The sequence below is a fragment of the Gambusia affinis genome, linkage group LG10 (assembly GCF_019740435.1).
Source record: "Gambusia affinis linkage group LG10, SWU_Gaff_1.0, whole genome shotgun sequence".
In the NCBI taxonomy this organism is placed as follows: Eukaryota; Metazoa; Chordata; class Actinopteri; order Cyprinodontiformes; family Poeciliidae; genus Gambusia; species Gambusia affinis.
The window spans coordinates 13,817,986-13,838,338 of record NC_057877.1 but is presented as its reverse complement, the minus strand read 5'-3'; the positions used below and the strand labels follow the sequence as shown (position 1 = coordinate 13,838,338).

General features: G+C 36.0%; 1 protein-coding gene across 2 annotated transcripts in view; it reads left to right on the top strand.

The window, feature by feature from the left end:
• Positions 1-20,353, top strand: part of agbl4 (AGBL carboxypeptidase 4) — a 442,148-nt gene that overhangs the window by 154,076 nt on the left and 267,719 nt on the right. For both annotated transcript variants that reach the window (XM_044130229.1, XM_044130230.1), the window contains one exon: positions 12,873-12,997. In XM_044130229.1, the coding sequence (XP_043986164.1) occupies positions 12,873-12,997 (125 nt within the window). The remainder of the gene's footprint in view (positions 1-12,872; positions 12,998-20,353) is intronic.

The following is a 20,353-nucleotide window of genomic DNA, read 5'->3' as shown; positions in this document are numbered from 1 at the left end:
GGGATCCGTTGATAAGCTCAGCTCATAGATTCATCCCTTGTTGCATTAAATTCATGAAAACCTCAAACTTACCAAAAATTTGGTAAGTTTTTTTTAAATAAAACTTAGCCAAATTTTTTTGGTAAGTTTGAAGTACTGGGCAACAGAAATACCCTTTTCTACATTTTTTTTCAGCACTTATGGTTTAGAATGAATGAAATCTCTCAAGATTTTAACTCATGATGGAAACATGTCCTGAGTTTGTTCAAATCAGTCAAAATGTTGTCCCACCACTTACGCCATCTTGAGTTGTCTAACTTAGTAAGTTCATTATTTGTGTTTGGTCACTCATTTAATTATTTTATTCAGTTCAGTTTTCTTTGTTGTCAGTTCTAAACATATTGTCTCCATGCACTTTTGAGAGAAAAAGGCAATTCAGTAGAATCCTACAAGCATATTTCAAGGCAGTTGTATACATCCTGAATTTATTCTAGTTATCAAACACAACAGTCAAGTTCAGTTTATTATTCGAATTGGTTAAAAAGTTTCTGTTCAAGCAAACCCAGCAGATTGCATTGAGTCACTGACTTGCATCATTCAAGTCAGAACTCCCTGGTCAAATCACAGAACTACTGACAGATTGTGTGCTTTCGTCAAGGTGAGAATCAGCCTACTTTTATAAACTAGGACAGGTGTCAGAAACAGTCCCCATTACTGAAGTCAAGCTACTTTCATTCATGTGCATTCACAGGATATTTTTCATTGTGTGTCCTTGTTTATATTCATTTCAACATGTTTGTTTTTTCTCTGCATGCACTGTGAGCTGTATTTGATATATGTGGCCTTATCTTTTATTTTTGCCTGCTTCAATTTCTGAAAAGAAAAAAACAAATAAACAGTTATAACTTGACAGAGGAAGAACTCATGAAACACAGAACTTATGCATGTCAGAAAATCATTTTGGTAGTACAGATGAAAAGAAAACATGAATTATTAGTAGGATGGTTGTTATTTGGTGTATGAAAAACAGCCAGGGTTGTCAGAAGATATTTCTGTACTCCAGAGTATGCTATGAATCAAGATCATCAAGTTTCTATTGATTAAATAAGAGAGAGGTTTTTACAATGAAGCCTGATACTCACAATGACTGACTTGAATAGTCTGAAACATGCTGCAAGTATGCAGGTCTCTGCAACACCTCATTTCTCTTTTCTTTATGAAACAATTCTGATATGAAAACACCCCAAAATAGAAGTGGCATATTTTTTATTAGCATATTTTTCTGTTTTGTAAATCAGCAAAAGTGAAATCAAGATTTTTTTTGCCCCCATTTTACCTGTGTATGAAAAAATCTACTTTGTATTTTGCAATGCAAAGTCATACAATCTACAGATGTTTACCAGTCTCAGAATGACTCGTCTTTATGGGCCTTTCAAAGGTGGTGCTACTTGTCTGAATCACTCCTGATGTCTGATGTATTGAGAGACTCTTCCAGCCTCTCTCTCTCTCTCTCTCTCTCCCTCTCTGTTACACGTCCTTGGCAGCAGAGAAGTTTCACCGCTCAAATCACTAAATGGCCTCTCTAGTTTTCCCTTTTAGCAGTTTTCTCTTCTCTCTCATTCTTTTCAGTCAGGAACAAAGTATGGAGATAAATTGCAGCTGTCTTGGTACTGCTGGAAAGACCATTGCTTCTGATTTATGCTATTTACGGGCCATTTGTAACCATAGGAGATTACTCTTTATTATTATTGTGTTCTTTTTGTTTTCTTTTTACTCCTCTCATATCCCATCTTTGACTTTCTCTGGACAGTATTGTTATTTTTAATACTCTATCCATGTCCTCTCACGTACTGTCTTATATTGAATTAATCCTTACAGTATGCTCTTGTCATGTGTATTTAAAACATTTATTAGTATTTTTGAATAACTGTAGAAGGGATGACTAAGCTATATTGTGTTGTGGAGGCAATCTTAATGCATCTAGCTGCATGCTGGTTAAGCACGTGTGCTGTAGGTTTTTAGCTATAGCAAAGTGACCATGCCCCCTTTGGGGTAAAAGTTGAACCAATGAATCAATTGCGAATCAGTGTGTTATTTTTGTGCAATAGAAGCATAAAATTCTGGTTTTGGTCTGCTCTGCATCCCCAGAACCAGAACCAAACGAGGAGAAGCGGCATTTAGCATCTATGCGCCAAAAATCTGGAACAAACTTCCAGAAAACTGTAAAACAGCTGAAACACTGACTGCCTTTAAATCTCAACTAAAAACCCACTTGTTTAGAGTTGTATTTGAAACGCAATCAATTGCAAATTTATTGACGGAACCTGACTTGATGTTGTGTTTTTGATGTTGATTCTATGTTGCATTGTATTTTTGTGTTTGATTTGATGTAAAGCACTTTGAAATGCCTTGCTGCTGAAATGTGCTATACAAATAAAGTTTGATTTGATTTGATAAAATTAACAAACAAATGTAATTTCTATCCAAGTATCTTGTGTTTTGGTTAAGATGGTTATATCTAATCACTGACTGAACACAATGGCTCAATTTTAGTGGCTGGAGATGCTGCAAGTAGAAACCAGAACAACTACGTTAAGGTCTACAGGACTACCTTTGCACATGGTGTGTGTGCTCTACCAACTGAGCCACCCAGTGCTGAGGGAAAATACGCTTAAAAATTTTAAGGGAAAAACTTATTTTTACTCCAACCTGTCTTCCACTGTGGTTCTGTATTGAATTGAATTGGATTAAAAAATGCTTTATTAATCGCAGAGGGAAATTAAATTGTTTAAAAGTCTTTCTATCTAACTTTGCTAAATCAATCACTACAGTATAATTGTTTCCCTTGTGTGGCATGATATCCAAACACATTGAGCCTCGTTTGCTCCAAATAGCTCAGAAGTTGCATTGACCCCCATTCAAATCGTAGCAGATATGTTTCCCCCAAAGAAGGCATGGTCATTTCTTAGAAGGAAATGACACAAAACTGAATCCATCTGTTGTCTTTATCGTGTGGGCCTGGCGGTGGCATGACAGTGTGTTTTGCCATGGAACATATCAGTGTCATTTTATGAAAAGCAGAGTGATAATCTTGTCTGACATTCAGGGCTGTTGCACGTAGTTATGTCTAATCACTGACTGAACACATTGGCTCAAATTTAGTGTTTGGGGATGCCAGGAAGTAGTACAAACAACCTCTGTGTTTTGTAAGTTAATTGTTGATGGCTCTGATATGGTCTACCCGTAAGAAACCCCGTCAGTACCTCATCTTTTCAAAATGTCACTAAATGCTAGCAGCAGCAAGCTGTTTTGAAAATTTTGAGTAATGAAGGGATTTTATTATCAACGATATACACGGTGTGACAATGAGATTTGGAAAGGTTGACGGGAAGTAAAACTCACACACTTGATATTATGGAAAATGGCATGTTTATAACTCAAAATTGGCATTGTTGTTACTTCATCTGTACCGAGGGAGGTGGTCTGACTCAAATGAGTCCAAGTTTGTTTTTTATTTTTTTATAAAATCCAGCTCCAGGCTGTTTTTGTGTTCTATGTGTTTTTGGAACTTCACTACTCATTGGCTCAAAGCCTGCTTCTAGCTTCATAATAGAAGTGTGTCAAAAGTGAATATTACTGCAACCTGATTTCCTCATTGCACAAGTTATGCTCGCACGCCAGGCTCCAATGATTCATCCAGTAATTTATTTCCTTGCAATTCCTGACACCATAACCACAGTTTCTGAGCAGGGGCCTCATTTTTCTTCTGAGACAAGATTGTGCAGTTTGGGAAAATGGTGAGGCTTTGTAATGCTTTAGTGGTTCATGTTTTTCAAGCTGCCTGTGTTTATTCTGCTGATTTATGTAGACAACGATCTGATCTCTCAGATCAGCTTCATTGATGCCAGGGTTTGTTTGACAACACAAATTCATGTACAAAAAATACTCACACAGTGACGGGTGAAACACTGACAGCATTGTGAAAGCACATAGGGTGCTTTAAAACGAGGCTCATATGATGTGGGGGTTCTACTCAAAGTAAAATGCATATGTTTCCACCGCCATTTCCAACACCTTGTTTTCAGTGAATGCGACGGGGATTTGAAAATAGCCTATAGTAAGTTTATAGCAATCACGTAGATTACAGGCATGTTTGCTTTAACTTCCTTACAGCCAAATGGGCGTTTGTATACCATCCAACACATAGCAAGGATCAGACTGAAAACATCACCTACTTGTTAGAGTAGGTGGCAGAGTAGAGTAACTTAAACTAATTTGCTGATTAGCATGCTAAATCTCTTGAGTTGTATTAGTTGGATGTTCTATATTCAAATTAACAATCTCTGCTTAATTTAGAAACGGTTTGAGAATAAAAATACAATTTACTTTTAATAGAGTTGAAAATTGCCTCAGACAAACACAGGTCAAACAATACTGGTTTTGACACAATCTGTTTAAAACCTAAAATGATATACCTTGAGACTGGTGACCAGCCCACGGTTACCAGCGCTATGTGAAGCTGTAGTAATTTTAGTGACTTTATAAATATTGCTCAGTTTCTGTTTTAACTGATGCATCTTAGGGACATATCAGTAACAGTAGTGCAAAAATCATTTAACTACCGTACTTAGATATTTTACATCCTCGCTCTGATTTTAACCCTTTTTATGCATAGTGGTCATTATAGTGGACAGCTATCTTCTTGTGGATTTTTATGTTATAAATGCACACAAACCACTGAACTGGACACTAATGCATCATAAAATACGTTATCAACTACTGGCCATCAGCTGCAAATGCAAGAAATTATTTTTGTTAAATCCAATATGGCCGACAGACAGAAAAGCATGCAGACCGACCCTGTCCCTCCATCTACTGTAGATGACTCTTGCACGTAAAAAAATATTGTGACATCAAATAACTCCTAAAGAACAATACTAATGTGTGTTTAAAATAACAACTTTGTATTTGGAGAAAATTACAATTGATCACCTAAAAAATTAAAATAACAATAAAAAAAATCTAAATTTGTTTTCCCTACCTTTTTTTATGGTTTAAGAAAATAAATAAAAAATTGTAAAAGAAATTCTGACACAAAGGATCATAATTTATGCATGACAGGGCTAATTTGACCTGTTGACTGTATTTCATTTGCTGAACCTGAAGATTCAATTCTTGGAGTACTTTTTTAAATTTTTTTTATCCTTCTTTAACTGTTGTTAATTTACCCTAAAATTATACTATAAAAAACAGATATTTGCCTAATAAAGTTATTTACCCCATGCAAACAAGAGATCTGGTACCACATTACAAGATGAAAATGCTTTTAAGAAAAATCTCCTTTTTATTTTATCTGATGAATTATAAATAAATACTTTATTTATCTTAATTTGTCTGTTTTATATTGTGCAGTATTTATGTTGTCATTGGACTGATTTTGTGAAATTCAATTTTCTTGGAAGGGAAACAGGCATTACTTTGGCTTTATTATATATAAATAGTACCTGTGTATTACTCTTATTCTTATTTTTTATGTGTTGCATACCGTTTGGAAGCATTAAAACAAAGATTAGAAAATTTCCTGCCAAACATTTTGAACAGTATCCAGCACTGCCCGCTTTATGGCTTGGCTTCAGGCCACTTCACTCCTCTGCTTGTTTAACATAAAACAATCTGATCAACAATAAAAAAATAAGTTAGAGGGCAAGCAAAAAAATAAATAAAGAATAGATTGAAGGCAGGTGTCTTATGCACCAACAACATTTTTCCCTTGTGGGTCAATATTTCAGATCAGGATCCTTTTATTAGTACACTTGCTTGCATGTGCATGCCCTTGTTTTTTTTGTTTTGTTTTTTTAACTCTAAACGGTAAAAATGACTGTTTTTACTTGAATGACAAGACTCCTTGGCACATGTGTAGAAAAGGGTGTTTATACCAATTTGGTTTTTGACTTACTGGTTATTGGCAAGTAATTTCTTGCCTCTTGTTTCACTTCTTGTCTTGCATCAGCTCCGTGTGTTTCTAAACTCATTACGGACCAATCAGCCCCAGGCCTTTAAGTGTGCACCCAGAGGGAGCAGTAGCTGTAAATAAACACTACTGCAGGCTCTCCGATAGCATGTAACCAAGATGATAACAGCCCTTCTTAGCGGGCCTGTTGACCTTCTCCTTGCCTTAGGCTTGCGAAGGACTCCTCGGCTCTTTGTGCTTTTATCTCCAAATTCCTTTCCACCTCTAGAACTTCTACTTAAGATGAGAGGCAAGGAAGGAGAAGGTTACTTCATAAGAAGGAAGAGAAGAGATTTGGAGAAGGGAATGTTTTGAGTGCAAAACATAATCAAGCCAGAACGGCAAAGGATCCTTCTACTTCATCTTCCTTTGTAGTTATTGTTGGGCTTAACATAATTAACACAGATGTATTTATTCAGTGGTCACCAACATAGTAGATCCAAAGAGTAAAAGAAGAAGAAAGTTAGAGCAACAGTGACATGAGGGCAGATGAAAAGTTTGTGAAAAAGCAGAGAAGAACTGAAGATGACGGTGTCAAAAACTCTGCCAAATCATCATTCAGTGAGCTAACCTAGCGTCCTAAGCTCAGAAAACAGATGAGAGTGAAGATTACACTCCTGCATGGCTCACTATTCAGTACTAATGCAGAGTGTCTGACAGTAGCATGTCCAGAGCTGTGGGGCTGAAGCACTGTCTGGATGAGATTGATAATACAATTAAGCTAGTCCCAGTATGAATGCATCACTATGACCCATTACTACACCAACCTCTTCAGATGGCGCATACAAGTCTGGCTCTAGGGCCTTTTGGAAGGAAAAAAAATACAATTATGAAAGGCTAGCTGGAAAATGTGTTCTCTTTAGAATGTGCAGGCAGGCCTGTTCATCATCAGATATGTGTGGGCTGCCTGCATATCTCACTGCTGTCCTCAGGCCGAGCTTCCTTCATTTATATTGAAACGAGGAGCTCACTGGAGCATGGATGGACTCATAACAATATGATTTTTTCCCTTATTGTCTCCTCTTATTGTCTGCTCTTATCCTTGGTTTGTTGTATATTCAGATTATTTTCACAACAATTTCTACATATTGTCTGCGTAAGAAATGCATGCATTTATGCCTTTCAGTGTGAGTGCATTGGATGTAGGAGTTGATCTAAGTATCAAATTTCAGTGTGGATCATTGTACTTCCAAAGAAGGTTTAAAAGCACCTGAACTTAAATATATTTTAATACAAATGAGGGAAAAAAAACTTGATTATTTTTTACATTATACACAAATAGAATATGTAACTTTGTAAAAATTTTTAATCTCTTCATACATCATCACAACTTTCTATTTTGAGGTACTCAAATTTTTAAAATGGTCTTTCAAAATGATTGTTAGTGCTTCCTGAAAGACATTTCAAATTCCTCTTCTAGATGTTCCTGTAGTTTTTTAGTTGCAAGTAATGATTATTATGCTGTATTAAAAATGTTGAATCGTAGGTAGTCAGTGCACTAGCATTGAGTCAACTACTATTAAATATTTAAAGTTTAAGTTATTATAATGCTACAAAATTGCTCTGTTTTTGCCCGTGTTCTAGGGAGCTAGCTTGACTGCTTCACTGAGGTACATACAGGTGCATATAGATAAATTAGTGTGTCATTGAAAAGTATATTTATTTTACTCATGCATGCAATTCAAAAAGGGAAATTCTAATATAGCTTAATTACACACAGTTATATATCAAGTGTTTATGCCTGTTGATTTGGATTATTATGGATCAATAAATAATCAAATATTCAGTATCTCTAAATTTAGAGTCTGTCATTAAACTTTATATTTCATCTATAAATTAAGGTTCCAGAGCAGGAGAATTAATGGAGGACAGAATATAGTACTTGAAGGTCCAATTCAACATGAAGCTTCCAGAGACACTGATGACTTTTGACCCATATCATCTGCTGGTTCTGGCTTCATGAATTCAGAGTCTGATGAACGGTCTAATAGTACATTTCGTAGCACTTCATTCTTTCCTCCCCCAACAAACTATTGGTTTGGTATAATATTCTGGTTTCTGGGAGTCTTCGTATTGGGTTTTCATCAAATGTAAAAGCCATAATCACTAAAATGACTAGAAATAAATCCTTTAATAAAACAGTGTAATCTATGTAATATGGGCTACAGTTCTTGAATTGAATTAGTAAAATAGAATAACTTTTCATGGATATTCTAGTTTAGTCAGAGGCATCTGTAATTCTTCTGACTGTGACTATTCCCCACTGTGAGGAAAAAGTGCTTCTTCAGAGCTTGTCTTCTATTGAAACCATTTCTCATGAAAGGTTGTTGAACATTGAAGGGAAACTGAAGAACCTTATGCGACTTTAATTCTCTGTGTTAATATTTTTCTATATTTTTGTCATCACAGAATTTTCAGATTTTGTTAATCTGTTGTCGATTGTTTTTTGCATTCTTTCCCTCTCTACCTCATATTCTTCAAATTTTTAACAATTGTGTCAAAATAGGATTTAAATAAGTTTCCCATTAGTGCAAACCAGAATTGATTTCATTTTAATGTAAATTTTGGGAGTTTTTGCTCAGTTGTTCTTGTATGACAGTTTGCCAGTTATATTGAGAGGCAGGGACAAAAAAGTAGCTGGGCTAATTTGTTACTAGTATCTTAATTCAAACCTGTATGAAATATGTTTATCTGACTAGAAGTATAAAGATTGCACTTTAATTGTATTAAGAGGCAACGATACTTTAAAAAACAAATTCAAATTCAAGCCAGTGTCACAGTCACTAACTTATCACAAAATTATAATTTATTTGCAAACTCAACTGTGTTTTATTTCTTTTTAATCATTGTAGATCAACTTAACACAGAAAGAAAAATATTTTGAGATTCTTTGTGGTACCATGCAGCTGTTTCATAGTCTTATTTTCTTGGTGTTTTTTGGAGAGTTTTGTGCTGTTTGTTGTGATCACATGCTATGCACTTGACCAAAATCTAGTTAATGGTATTTCTGCTGCATATGCATACATAGGAATTTGGACAGTGGACTCTTAATTTGTACTTCCTTTTCCACACCAGCTCATAGTATGACTTTCTTCATTTGAATAAGTAAAAAAGAAAATCATCTTCAAATACAGCATTGGCTGTGTTTATTTTAATAAATGTTATATGCTGTTCTAATCCTGAAAATTGTAAAGCTGAAATAATCTAAGAAGATATTCATATTTATTTAGTTTGATACTAGTGTTGTAGTCCCATAAAGAAGTTTGTATGTTTCTTCTTGTTGCTTTTTAAAGACTTCTGTAATTTTTCTTATTTATTTTGAAGGAAAGAGTGAGGTGCTGTGTTATCACTTGTCTGTAATCTGTGTTGCTCGATGTCATCATACACACTCCATTGTGTGTGTATGATGTTGTGAGTCATTGTCATGTTGTCAGATAAGTAACTTTAATTTTACGCAGATTAAACTCAAATATAACGTGTTTATAAATCAGCATCAGTGCCTCTGGCAGGTAAGTTTAATATTTGTCATCTTGCATTTTCGACAGAATAGAGTCAGAGCCCATCCATTAATATTTTTATATACTTTTCTTTACCTGTTGGGTTTAGAAAACTTTGTGGTGACCTGTTTAATCTTGCCTCCAGATGATGTGATAAGGCATCAGGGGAAAAGGCATGTTGTGTGAAGTCATGAGGCACGAGATTGATGTCGCCTTAGTGACAACTTGCCTTTAGACAAGAAAGAGGGAGACGGAGTAAACCCAGACGTTTAGCTGTAGGACTAAACTGAGCCCCCCTCACTGTTGCTGCTGCTGCTGGCTGGAATCAATTCTATCTTTATCAGTCCCACTCTTACGTGTCCAGGAATCCTCCTTACACCGCAGAGCAGCCAGGGGGAAAACTGATGTGTTTTCCAATAATGAAATGGAACACAGCTAAAAAATACATTTAAAAAGTGCCTGGCTGATCTCCCTGAGCTGTACAGAGCTCTTTGTAAGCTCATGTCTAATTTTTAAGCACACTCTTTTATTTTTAAGACCAGGAAAATAATGAATTTACTATTATTTTTCCAGTATTTAGTCAAAATTACTGGAAATTAATTTATGGAATTTATGGAAATGTATTTATTGTTTTCTGGATTATTGAGAACATGATTATACATCTGTGTGATTCAAAATGTTTAGGATATGACAGGCCACATGTCTGCAGAGTAGAAAGCACTGTAACCACAAAGTCTGTCTCAGTGTGAAACAACTGGCTATTACTGTTTTAATGGCTGGCCACATGAGTGAGTTCCTCCTCTGGCCCGTGGCAGGCAGACTTGCACTTGCAGTGCAATGATCCATCTGCATGGCAGAAACTATCCATCCAGTGGATAGCTACAGGCTGCAGGTTGGCCCATTGTGTTGACTGAGCACTATGACTGCTCCCTCTTGTACCTCTATAATGGGATTATATTAGCCAAGTTCTTTTGCGCCCTCTTCATCGCTCTCATCTCTGTCCTGCGCTCTTACATACACACGCACGCACACACACCAACAAGCACGTCTGTCTCTAATTACCCATGGGAACCCTATGTGTGTATCTTGGCCTTACCCTAACATTAACCGTCACAACTGAATGTCTTACCCCTAACAGGTACATAAAACCTAATCATACCCTAATTTTGCTTCTCATCTTGCAGCCTAATATGAATCCTAATTTGTAAACGGACCTCAATCCTATATTTTAAGTGTCATTTGGTCCTTAGTTCATTGTCAAAAAAAGATTAATATTTTGCATTATAAAATAGAAATTTTAAAAATGAAATCCAGTATGTAAATTATTTGTCAATTCCATACCCTTAGTCCCAGTATCTCAAGATCTACCGTAACAGAAGGGAGTCAGATACTTCAAAGACATGAAACAACTTTTCATAAAGAACTTATCCACTATATCCACATACAATATATCTCAGACTAACAACCTACACATTACCAAGGTTGTTGAAGCTAGTAAAAGAATATTAAACAAAGATGATACTTACATTTAAATTTCAGAGCATGATTGTCATCTTTATGAGATTTACTTTTGCAACACAAGAGGAATTTGGACGCATCTAACCTTTAGTGATGAGATCCACATCACTAAACCTCCTGTTTTAGTGATGATGAGAACCTCAAGGGAGATGTAATTTTTCTCATGAATTGAAAGGAGGTTCCATAAGCTGACATCCTTTTTGGTTTTGTAGTCCACAATGATGTGAAAGAATGCACACACCAACCTGCACATTCAGTCTTTAGGAGTTTAAGAGTGAATTAAAAGCCATTTACGTTATAAACTAATTGTTACATTCGGTGTTGATGATACAAACATCTCAAACTGCAGCAAATGCAGTTGTATTTTTCCTTCCCTTCTTTCTGTTTCTTTAATGATTTTCATGGGTGTGGGAGGGAATGGAGGAAGGGATAATCAGAGGAACACAGAGGATTTCTTTTCAGGGTTTTCCTCAAGGAGACCTTGTCAAGTGTAAAATCTTGTTTAGAACCAGCAATTGTGCCACGTTGGGCTGCGGCAGCAGGTCTAAGCTGTTCATTGAAAACCAATTTGTTAATGTCTAAATGTTGTAGTAGTTTTCCCTCAAGGGCAAAGATTGATATTCAGCATAACCTGCTAAGACAGAAATGAAGAACAATATTTACAGGAATGATACTCCAGAGGAATTATGCAAAAAATCTCAAACATGAAAAAAAAAAAGTGTCTTAGCTCTCCTAGTGTGTTTTTCATTAGCCTCACTAAACACAATTTGCCTGTGCTGTAAACAAATGACTAAGATATTTCTAGACAAATCTGATTTACTGTGACTGTCTTTTTGGGTCTCCACGGATTCAAAATGAAAAATCCCAACTTTATATAGTTTATCTTTAGTGTCTTCCGTGATCGTTTCAAAAAGATTAGCCAGTTAATGTTAGTTAAATACTAAAAGATATGGGATTGATTAAAAAGGTCAGGCTACCAGCCCACCAAACTGCTTGGATCTGGAAGTAGCCACCATAAAATTAAAACGGGGCTCAATGGCGTGTCATATCCCTGCTGCTCTGCGGGCTGAACATGTAATTCTAACCTTGAGGCTGTGGCCATCTTTCATGTCTGGCCTTCCAGCATTAGGCTCAATAACCCAGTCGCCCATGGCTACTGTCTGATGCTATCCAAGGTTCTGTATTAACAAGCAGAAGCAACCATTGGTCTCTTTCCTTCATGCCCTATGCATATAGCTGACACCATCAAGAACAGACTAGGTTACTTTGGCTTATCATTGCTGCAGAACAGTCACAGGAGGTAGTGTGATAGTTTGGGCATTGCTCTGCTTGGAAACCTTTGGTTCTGCCATCTGGATGCTATTTCGACCTGTGTAAAGGTTGGCTACAGACCATGTCCATCCTTTCACAGAAAAGTAATTCATCCGCTGCTTCTTTCCCAATGTCTGACCAACTGCCTAACTTTATTCACTGTTCATGATTTTAAACGGTAGCTGCTGGTAAGTTAGACTTGGTTTTTGTTCCTTTTTTCTATGTTTGATTTTCTGCAGTGGGTTAGTCCATCACTGTGATCTCAATAACCTGAGATGGCGCCTCACTTTCCCCGTCTGTCATTTTAACTGATGGGGTCAAAAAATTCTGTCATTACCTATATTTACCCATCAAATTTGAAAATTATAATAACGACAGATTGAATTGCATATTTTTTTCATTCAGTTTGATTAATATTCAACAATGTGAAGAGAGAATCCACACAACAAACAGGTGCATGCATGTAATCAGGAAACAAATGAAATTAAGAATCATGTTTTGTGAAAACACTTGTGTCCGTCCACAATGTGATTAATGTAAACTATTTGTTATTGTAGGAAATCTGGGGCGTGTAGACTACATTGGTGATTTTGAGTTTGACCTCTTCATTCGACCTGACACCTGCAACCCACGCTTCAGAGTCTGGTTCAACTTCACTGTGGAAAATGTCCGGGAGACACAGGTCAGGATCATCTGATCTTTTTTGTTGTTGCCAGTCTTCACTGTGATTTTTCAATTGCCTTGTTCACCCTTTCACCTCTTTGAGGTGAAGCATATGCTGTGCCAAATGTTAGGATTTAAGAAAGTATGTGCATTTTAATTATATCTACACACTTAATAACCAGATTTGCACAAATAGTAAGTTCAACACATATAGTAGAATTTCAGATAACGTACTATATTTCTATGAGAAACTAAAAAAAAAAATTCCCAGGCAGGTTACTTCAGTTTAGGTACTTGCCAATACAGAGTACTAATGACAAATAGCTAACAAGCTATTACCGGTACTTTTGAAGACCTTTTTTTAAATTTAGAACATGGTGGATCTTATTTTTAATGTCTTGTCAGATTTACAATTATCCATTATATATTTTCCCCATAAATAGAACAGTATCTAAGAGTAGAAGAGTATATGTGTTTTGATGATACCTGAAAATCCCAAATGAAAAAGAGCGTGTACTTAGTTTATAATTCTAAATCAGATGAATGTGTCTTGGAGTTTTGATTTAGGGTTTCTGAAATAGAAGTTTTTCTGTGAACATTACAAATTATTAGTTTTAAGTCGAAACTTGGACCACTTTTAGACCAGACAGTTTTGCTTGGTATGAACGTAGATAAAATACATAGCTCTTCTTCAAAGAGCTTTTCATAATAAAAACAATCTTAAAACCCAATAAGTACATTCATAAACAAAAAAAAACTTTATATTGCAATGGGACAATAATTTACAATACAGACTATAATTAATGATATTGATATTCAAAGGCAACCTTAAAAAAATGCATATTTTGTATTGATTTAAAGAAACTTCGTTCCCTACATACACTGTATCTTATTGAATTTTTTTTTCTCATACACTGCTCAGAAAGTACAAAATTATGTTTTTAAGTTGTAGTTTGTGGAATATTTCAAGAAAACACTTGCTTTAAAGTAAAGGTCATCTTATGAACAAACTGTTATTGATAGAAATATTAGTTAATACTATTTATTTCTACTGGTATTACTTTGATCAGATGTAGCACATTTCTTTTGTCATATAATACCAGATTGTGTGTTTCCACTAGTATAATGTTGTTCAGCAACAAAATACTATGTGTCTTTTTAGAAGAGTGGAAAATTGTTTCATACAGTGTTATACTTTCACTGACCTTATGTGCAACACTAGCTGTCAAAATATTTTCTGAATGTCCTTTGCAACATCTCACTGGATTTAAAATCTGTTTTCATAACACCACTTGTTTCTCCTCAGAAGTGAAGTAGTCGTCTGTTTTCTGCCTCACTTCTTGTCACAGTTTCTGAACCTGAGTCAGCCACTGGCAAACTCAGAGCATGCGATTGGCTGACAGAGGCAGTCACATGCCTCAGAGATACACTGTGTGGCTTCCAATACTTGAATATTTTGTTGCAGTACAAGCAGGCTGACAGCGTTGGTATTTAAGCATGGGTAACGTCTTGTAATTTTTGAAATAGCAGAAAAGAAAAGAAAACAATAAATAGTCTCAAATTGGTCATTTACACTAAGATGTGAAATAATCAAAATGGAACAAAAGCTAGAAAAGGAAAAAGGAAAATGAAAGTGAACGGTTGAGGAAAATTCAGTATTTTGGTTCCTGCTCTTCTGTTGAGTGTCCAGCCCTGCCTATCTGAGGCTATCAGGCCTATCGGCCCATCTTCCCGCAGTGCTATAGTCAGCACTAATCACATTTTATGGCACAGAGATGAATGGGAGGCCTCAGCTCAGTGCCGAATCGATCCCAGGCCAGATAGACCAGTACCATCAGGCTGACCGACAGGATATTTCCTGTAAAGGCAAAATGACAGAAAAAGTGTAGGTAAGAAACAGAGGCTAACAAGGCTGAGGAATAACAAAAATCATTGGAGATTTTTTTATACATCATGTATAAGAAAACATAATATAACATAACATAATATGAAAACAAATGGAAGCCCCCAACCAACACAAACAAGTGTGGTAACAGCAGCTACTGCTGTTGGGCTCTCATGTTGTCCCTACGGGACTTTTAACAAGCTTTTTTATTTGAAGTTGTTTTTTATCTGCCCAATTTCCTTTCATTAAAAGGTCCTCTGTGATTTTAATCTAACCCTGTGGAAGGTGTTGTTGGTAAGTGCTGGCTTTGCAATTGTTCCAAGGTGCGTTTATAAAACGTCTATAGGCACTGTGATTAGATTTTTCAGTATCCCTAAAATAACTCACATGAATCTCCTTTACTGTAAGCCAGAAAAGAGCATATGAAACAAAAAAGCAGAAAATTAAACAGTCCAAAAATGATAGCATGAATAAATAATCCAACCAAGTGTAGCTACAGTATAAGCAAAAGGCTGTGCTATAAAGATATCAGTGAGTTCCAGGGAAGAACTGGGCTGTTGGAGTGTTTCATCCAGCTAAGCCTTGCTAACTCTCAGCCTGAGCCAAGGGAATGGGGAACAGTAAAAGCCCGTGATATTGGAAGTGAGATGGCCATTTTGAAGGAATGTAAGCTGGTGAAACAGATTTGGTCTGCCTCAATCAGCTTAGCAGCTTTGTGAAAATTGGCTTCACTGTAGCACCGGTTATGATGGGTGGCTGGATGGATAGATGTCTTTTTTCTGTACGTCCTTCTTTTTTGTGTTTATCGAACCACTCGCTTACCTCAAAAAGCTAAGACTAATTCTGGTTAAGTTTGTTCCGTTGACTGAGACAGACTGACCACTTGACTCTTGGGCATGCCTACATTTAAGTCACAGTTATGCAAAAATAAACCTTACAGACATACATGTTTCATTCAGAGAGATATTTGTACCCCAGCATAACAAATAGCTCTTATGAGACATTCTGGGTTTAGAAAGGTTTGTCTGACATCTTTTGTCCTCGTCGGACCATCACCTGCAACTTTTAGATATCCGCCTGGTCCAAAATACTTAAATCAAACTACTAAATTGTCTCCTAAGCATTCAGACACATTCTCAAGGTGAAACTTTTGACTTACTTCTTTCATTAGGATATGTTGAAATAGATACACCTTTAAAAGGAACAGGACTTAAGTTGACTTAAGTTTTGTCTACATCAGTAAGTGAATATCTATAGAGTCTGCCGTTTAGTAATGCTAATTATTGATATAAGATGCTAAATAGAGTTTAAAATAACTCCATGGTCCATTTTGTCATCATGTGGACACCGGTGTTCTCACAGAACCCATGTATGACCTGGAAGTGTTTTGGAGGTGACAGTAAAGGGGTTAAAACTAAGACTGACACAACATCTTCTGATGGTGTTGGGTTAGAAGGTCAGATATATTTATTGGAGTCTAGAGTGTATCATCTTGGAATGGTCTGGTTATCTAATAAATAGTTATTACAACTAATGTTCTCTGTACAATACTTAATACCGACATTAAATTATTTTCAGACATAGTCGAGCAATATCTAAATACTTTCTTTTTGTAAAGAAAGTCTAGAATCTTTGAAAATCACTTAAACCAGTATTTCACAAATAAGTTAAGTATATTCTCAATTTTTTTCCTGTTTAAACGCAAGCAGGGTACGTGTGTGATTTCTATTTAGAGACATTCTTAATGTAAGTAAGAACTGTTCAAGCATTAATCTGGATATAAGATATCGCTGCAGGCTTTGTTCTCATCTTTCAGTGTTGTGTTGATATAGTAATTTAAAGAAATATCTATTTTAGTTTAGAATAAATTGAACAATGCTCTTGAAATGGGATCTGTGTAAAAAAAAAAAAAAAAAAAAAAAATTGCATCCAGTACCAATACTAAAAGAACGTTGATCCGACTTCCTTGAACCACTATTTCAGTCCTGCTTTGCCTGGCCCATGGTATGATCAGAAACCAGTTGGTGAATAGACATAATACCCCTCTAAGTAAATTGACATTTCTTTCCATTTTGCTTTAGGGGTGTGCTTGATGTCAGAGTCTGTGAAGGGCACGGCTGTGAGCTATTATCATAGGATCCTTCGGGGAGCCATTCATAGAAGACGAGCAGTAAAACCTTGCACCGTGCGCCTTCAACTCCTCAAACTGCTGCAGGAGTGAAATGCAAGCCTCACTTACTAAGAGAAGGCACAGTGTAAGGCAGCTACCCTCCATAATAAGAGAAAAGAATGAACCAAAGAAGAATAAGCCATGTGTTATGCAGAACTCCCAAAGAGTCATCTCTGCTTCACCTTTTTTTGACAATGCTCTCCTAAATGTATGAGTTGATTATTCCAAAGAATGTTGCAACTATTATTAAAACATTATAGATCCCCCCATTGGTGATATCAATTAGTCAGTGTTACTTTGCTACAGCTGTTGCTTTCAGTTGTACGGTTTAGGAAATTGCTGTAAATTAAAAAGTGGTCTGGTTTCATTCAATAGTGAAGTAAATCTGAAGCAGTGTCATAGAAATCCACTGATAAAACTGTATATGTGCAGTGACTTACCACAGCCTGCTTGAATATTTCTGCAATATTATGTCACCTCTTGGAAGGCACTACCCACCTGTATCAATAACTGATGAGTCACATATGAGGGCTTTATATTAGCATTTTTTACTTTAGGTTTGAGTTTTAGTGTCACCTTTTGTTTGTTTTCCTCTTTCTGTGGATTCCTTATTGTTTCCGTTGTATGCATTCTGTTTAGGCATTTCTTCCATTCACGCTATCTGAGTTACCCTTCTTCTTCTGTTCCATTGTTACTGCACATTAAAAACTTCAAGTTTTTATTCTTCCAGTTTTCTTCTAATTGTTTGACATGTTCTTACCCACTGCAGCTCACTTAGGACTAAGCACTTAGAAAAGATCAAATAAAAAGCCAAAATTACACAAGTAAAAATGGCTCTTTCAGAGCTGTTAGTATAATTTGATATGCAGTTGCAGTTAGAAGCAGACATAACAATCTCCATGGATTTCATATTAAAAATTAACAAATGCATATTATTTAATTTTACCATTTTTGTAATGTGTTAGTGTTAAGGCTATATTTTGACTTAAACTTTTCTTTTAGATTTATTTCAATTATGTTAATTCAGTATTTGTTTCTGGATTTTGTTGTAGCTTTTGCTTGTTAGTTTTTTAAGTTCTAGTTTTCTTTATTAGATAACTGTTGATGCTGCATCTGCCCTGCTTCATGTCTGCTTACATTTAAACTCTCCATTCACCAAACTTTATTAACAAGTACATTTTCCTGAACTACTTATGAGTTAAGTTGTGTGGTGACTACTATTATAATAGCAGAAAAATAAAGGGGAAAATTAAGAGCTCGAACATTTCTGACCAACAGAAATGAAATATTAAGGTCTTTATTTTTTTTTCTCAGATTCATAAAAAATACTTTAAATATATTCACAGATCTATATTTGCTGCTTTTACTAGTCCGCAAAGTCAACAGTAGATTGATAGCCTAACAAGAAGTATGGAAAAGACTGCCTGTATTACAATGTAGGAATTTATCTCTTTTGAGGAACATGTTTAGTTTCCCTCATTTGTTTCTCACTCATTTCATGTGTACAGTGATTTGCAAGTTTAAATAAAATACTTTTAGAAGCTCTACAGGATAACAAAGGCAACACCAGCTTATTTATAGTTCTATAGTACAGCAGTATCGATTTTGTACCCTCTAGTTGTGGTTTGCAACACCAATAGCCTTTATAACAGTGATGCTTGCTTGACCATACTATTCCATTGGCTGTGGTCAATGTTCTGGTTTGGAAGCCTGTTTCTGCCATTTCTGTGTGGTTCATCATATCAAACTCCTCTCCTGCTTTCAAGGTGGCGCAGGATTTATAGTCACATCACCTCTCCCACCTCACGCCTGTCTGCTCCACCTCTGTTCGTCCTATCTCCCTCCTGTGCCCTTTTCATCCCTCTGCCGTCATGTCTGGCTTGTGATGTCCTTCACCCGAGAGTGGAACAAGAAGATAGACAGATCCCCAGAGAGGACCATTGCCTGAACATGGGCTAATCATTGCTGGCGTTGCGTGGCTACAGATATGGACAGCATACAGCTGGTAGATGGCAGTTGCTTGTGGCAGGATGGCACTGAAATGTCCTCTTGGAGAATTTTTTTGGAAACAGCTTTGGGATTAGACTCCAGGGGACAAACTCACATATGTGCTTGTCAACTGGATTTCTTGTCCTTCTTGCTTTTTCCCCCCTTAATTTTCTTATTTGCATTTTCTTTTCTGTTCTTTATGCCCTGGCAGCATATGGCTCAAGGTAGATAGGCATGTATCCATTGCATGTTGATGCATTCTTCGTTGGAAGTTAATTTCTAAGCCTCCCCTGTTGACAGACTAAAAATGGAGTGAATTTACTTTGCCTAAGGGATTATTCAACTTCAAACACACATCACATAGGCCCAGAAACTTGACAATCGTAGTTCCACAGCATTGAAGAGAGTAATGCTGTGGAATAAATTGTGGTTTAAAAGTACAAAATCTGAGATATTTTGTCGGGGAGGTATGGTCTCACGAGTAACCTTGTTCTGTTAAGGCATATTTCTTAATTTTTAAAGCTGATGCTCCCAAGATCAGTTCAGAAAGGCCTGAACAAAAGGACAGAATGAATTGTCAAATTGTCCTCCTGATACCAGAATGAATTTTCCCTGGGTTATCACTGCTGATGCAAGGTTCCTTATCAAAATTCATTGCCTTATTTTTAGTGTGATTCGCTTTAAAAGGAGGGAACAGAGATTAGGGGCATACTTTGAAATAAAACAGACTTTTTTTATAATGCATTCAGATATCCTTTATTCAAACAGCAGACACATATACTAAGCTTAAAGCACTCACTTTCAAAAGAGTCAAAAATATAAAGTAAAAACTCTACTGAATACTTATGCTGAATGCTTTAGTTTTGTAACCATGAAGTCTTCAAAAGCTCTATTTGTAAAAAAGAAACAGACAACCCTCCAAAACAAAATAGGAGAGAATACAGGACATCAGAAATGATTTAAAATTCCAGTTGTTTTTTTTTCTTGAGAAAATTTGGGCCCTATTTACCTATCTGAACATCAATAATTATTTCTGTTAATTAGTTCAGTTGCAGCTAAAGTGAGCTCATTTCTTACAAGCTGAAAGAGCAACCAAGTGATTACATAAAACCACCATAAACCTTTTGATGTTTTAGGTATTTTGGATGGCTAAGGACTTAGAGTACTGAACTTGCATAAAGTGTCTGCATTTAAAAGTTAGATTGATGATTGTACCTATTCCTGTTCACTAAACTTGAAAATATTAATAAAGTTTTTCCAAACTGAGTCATACCCCTTAGTCAATCTGCATTATATTCACTATGTAATTTTTAAGTCACTGTTTGCAGAAA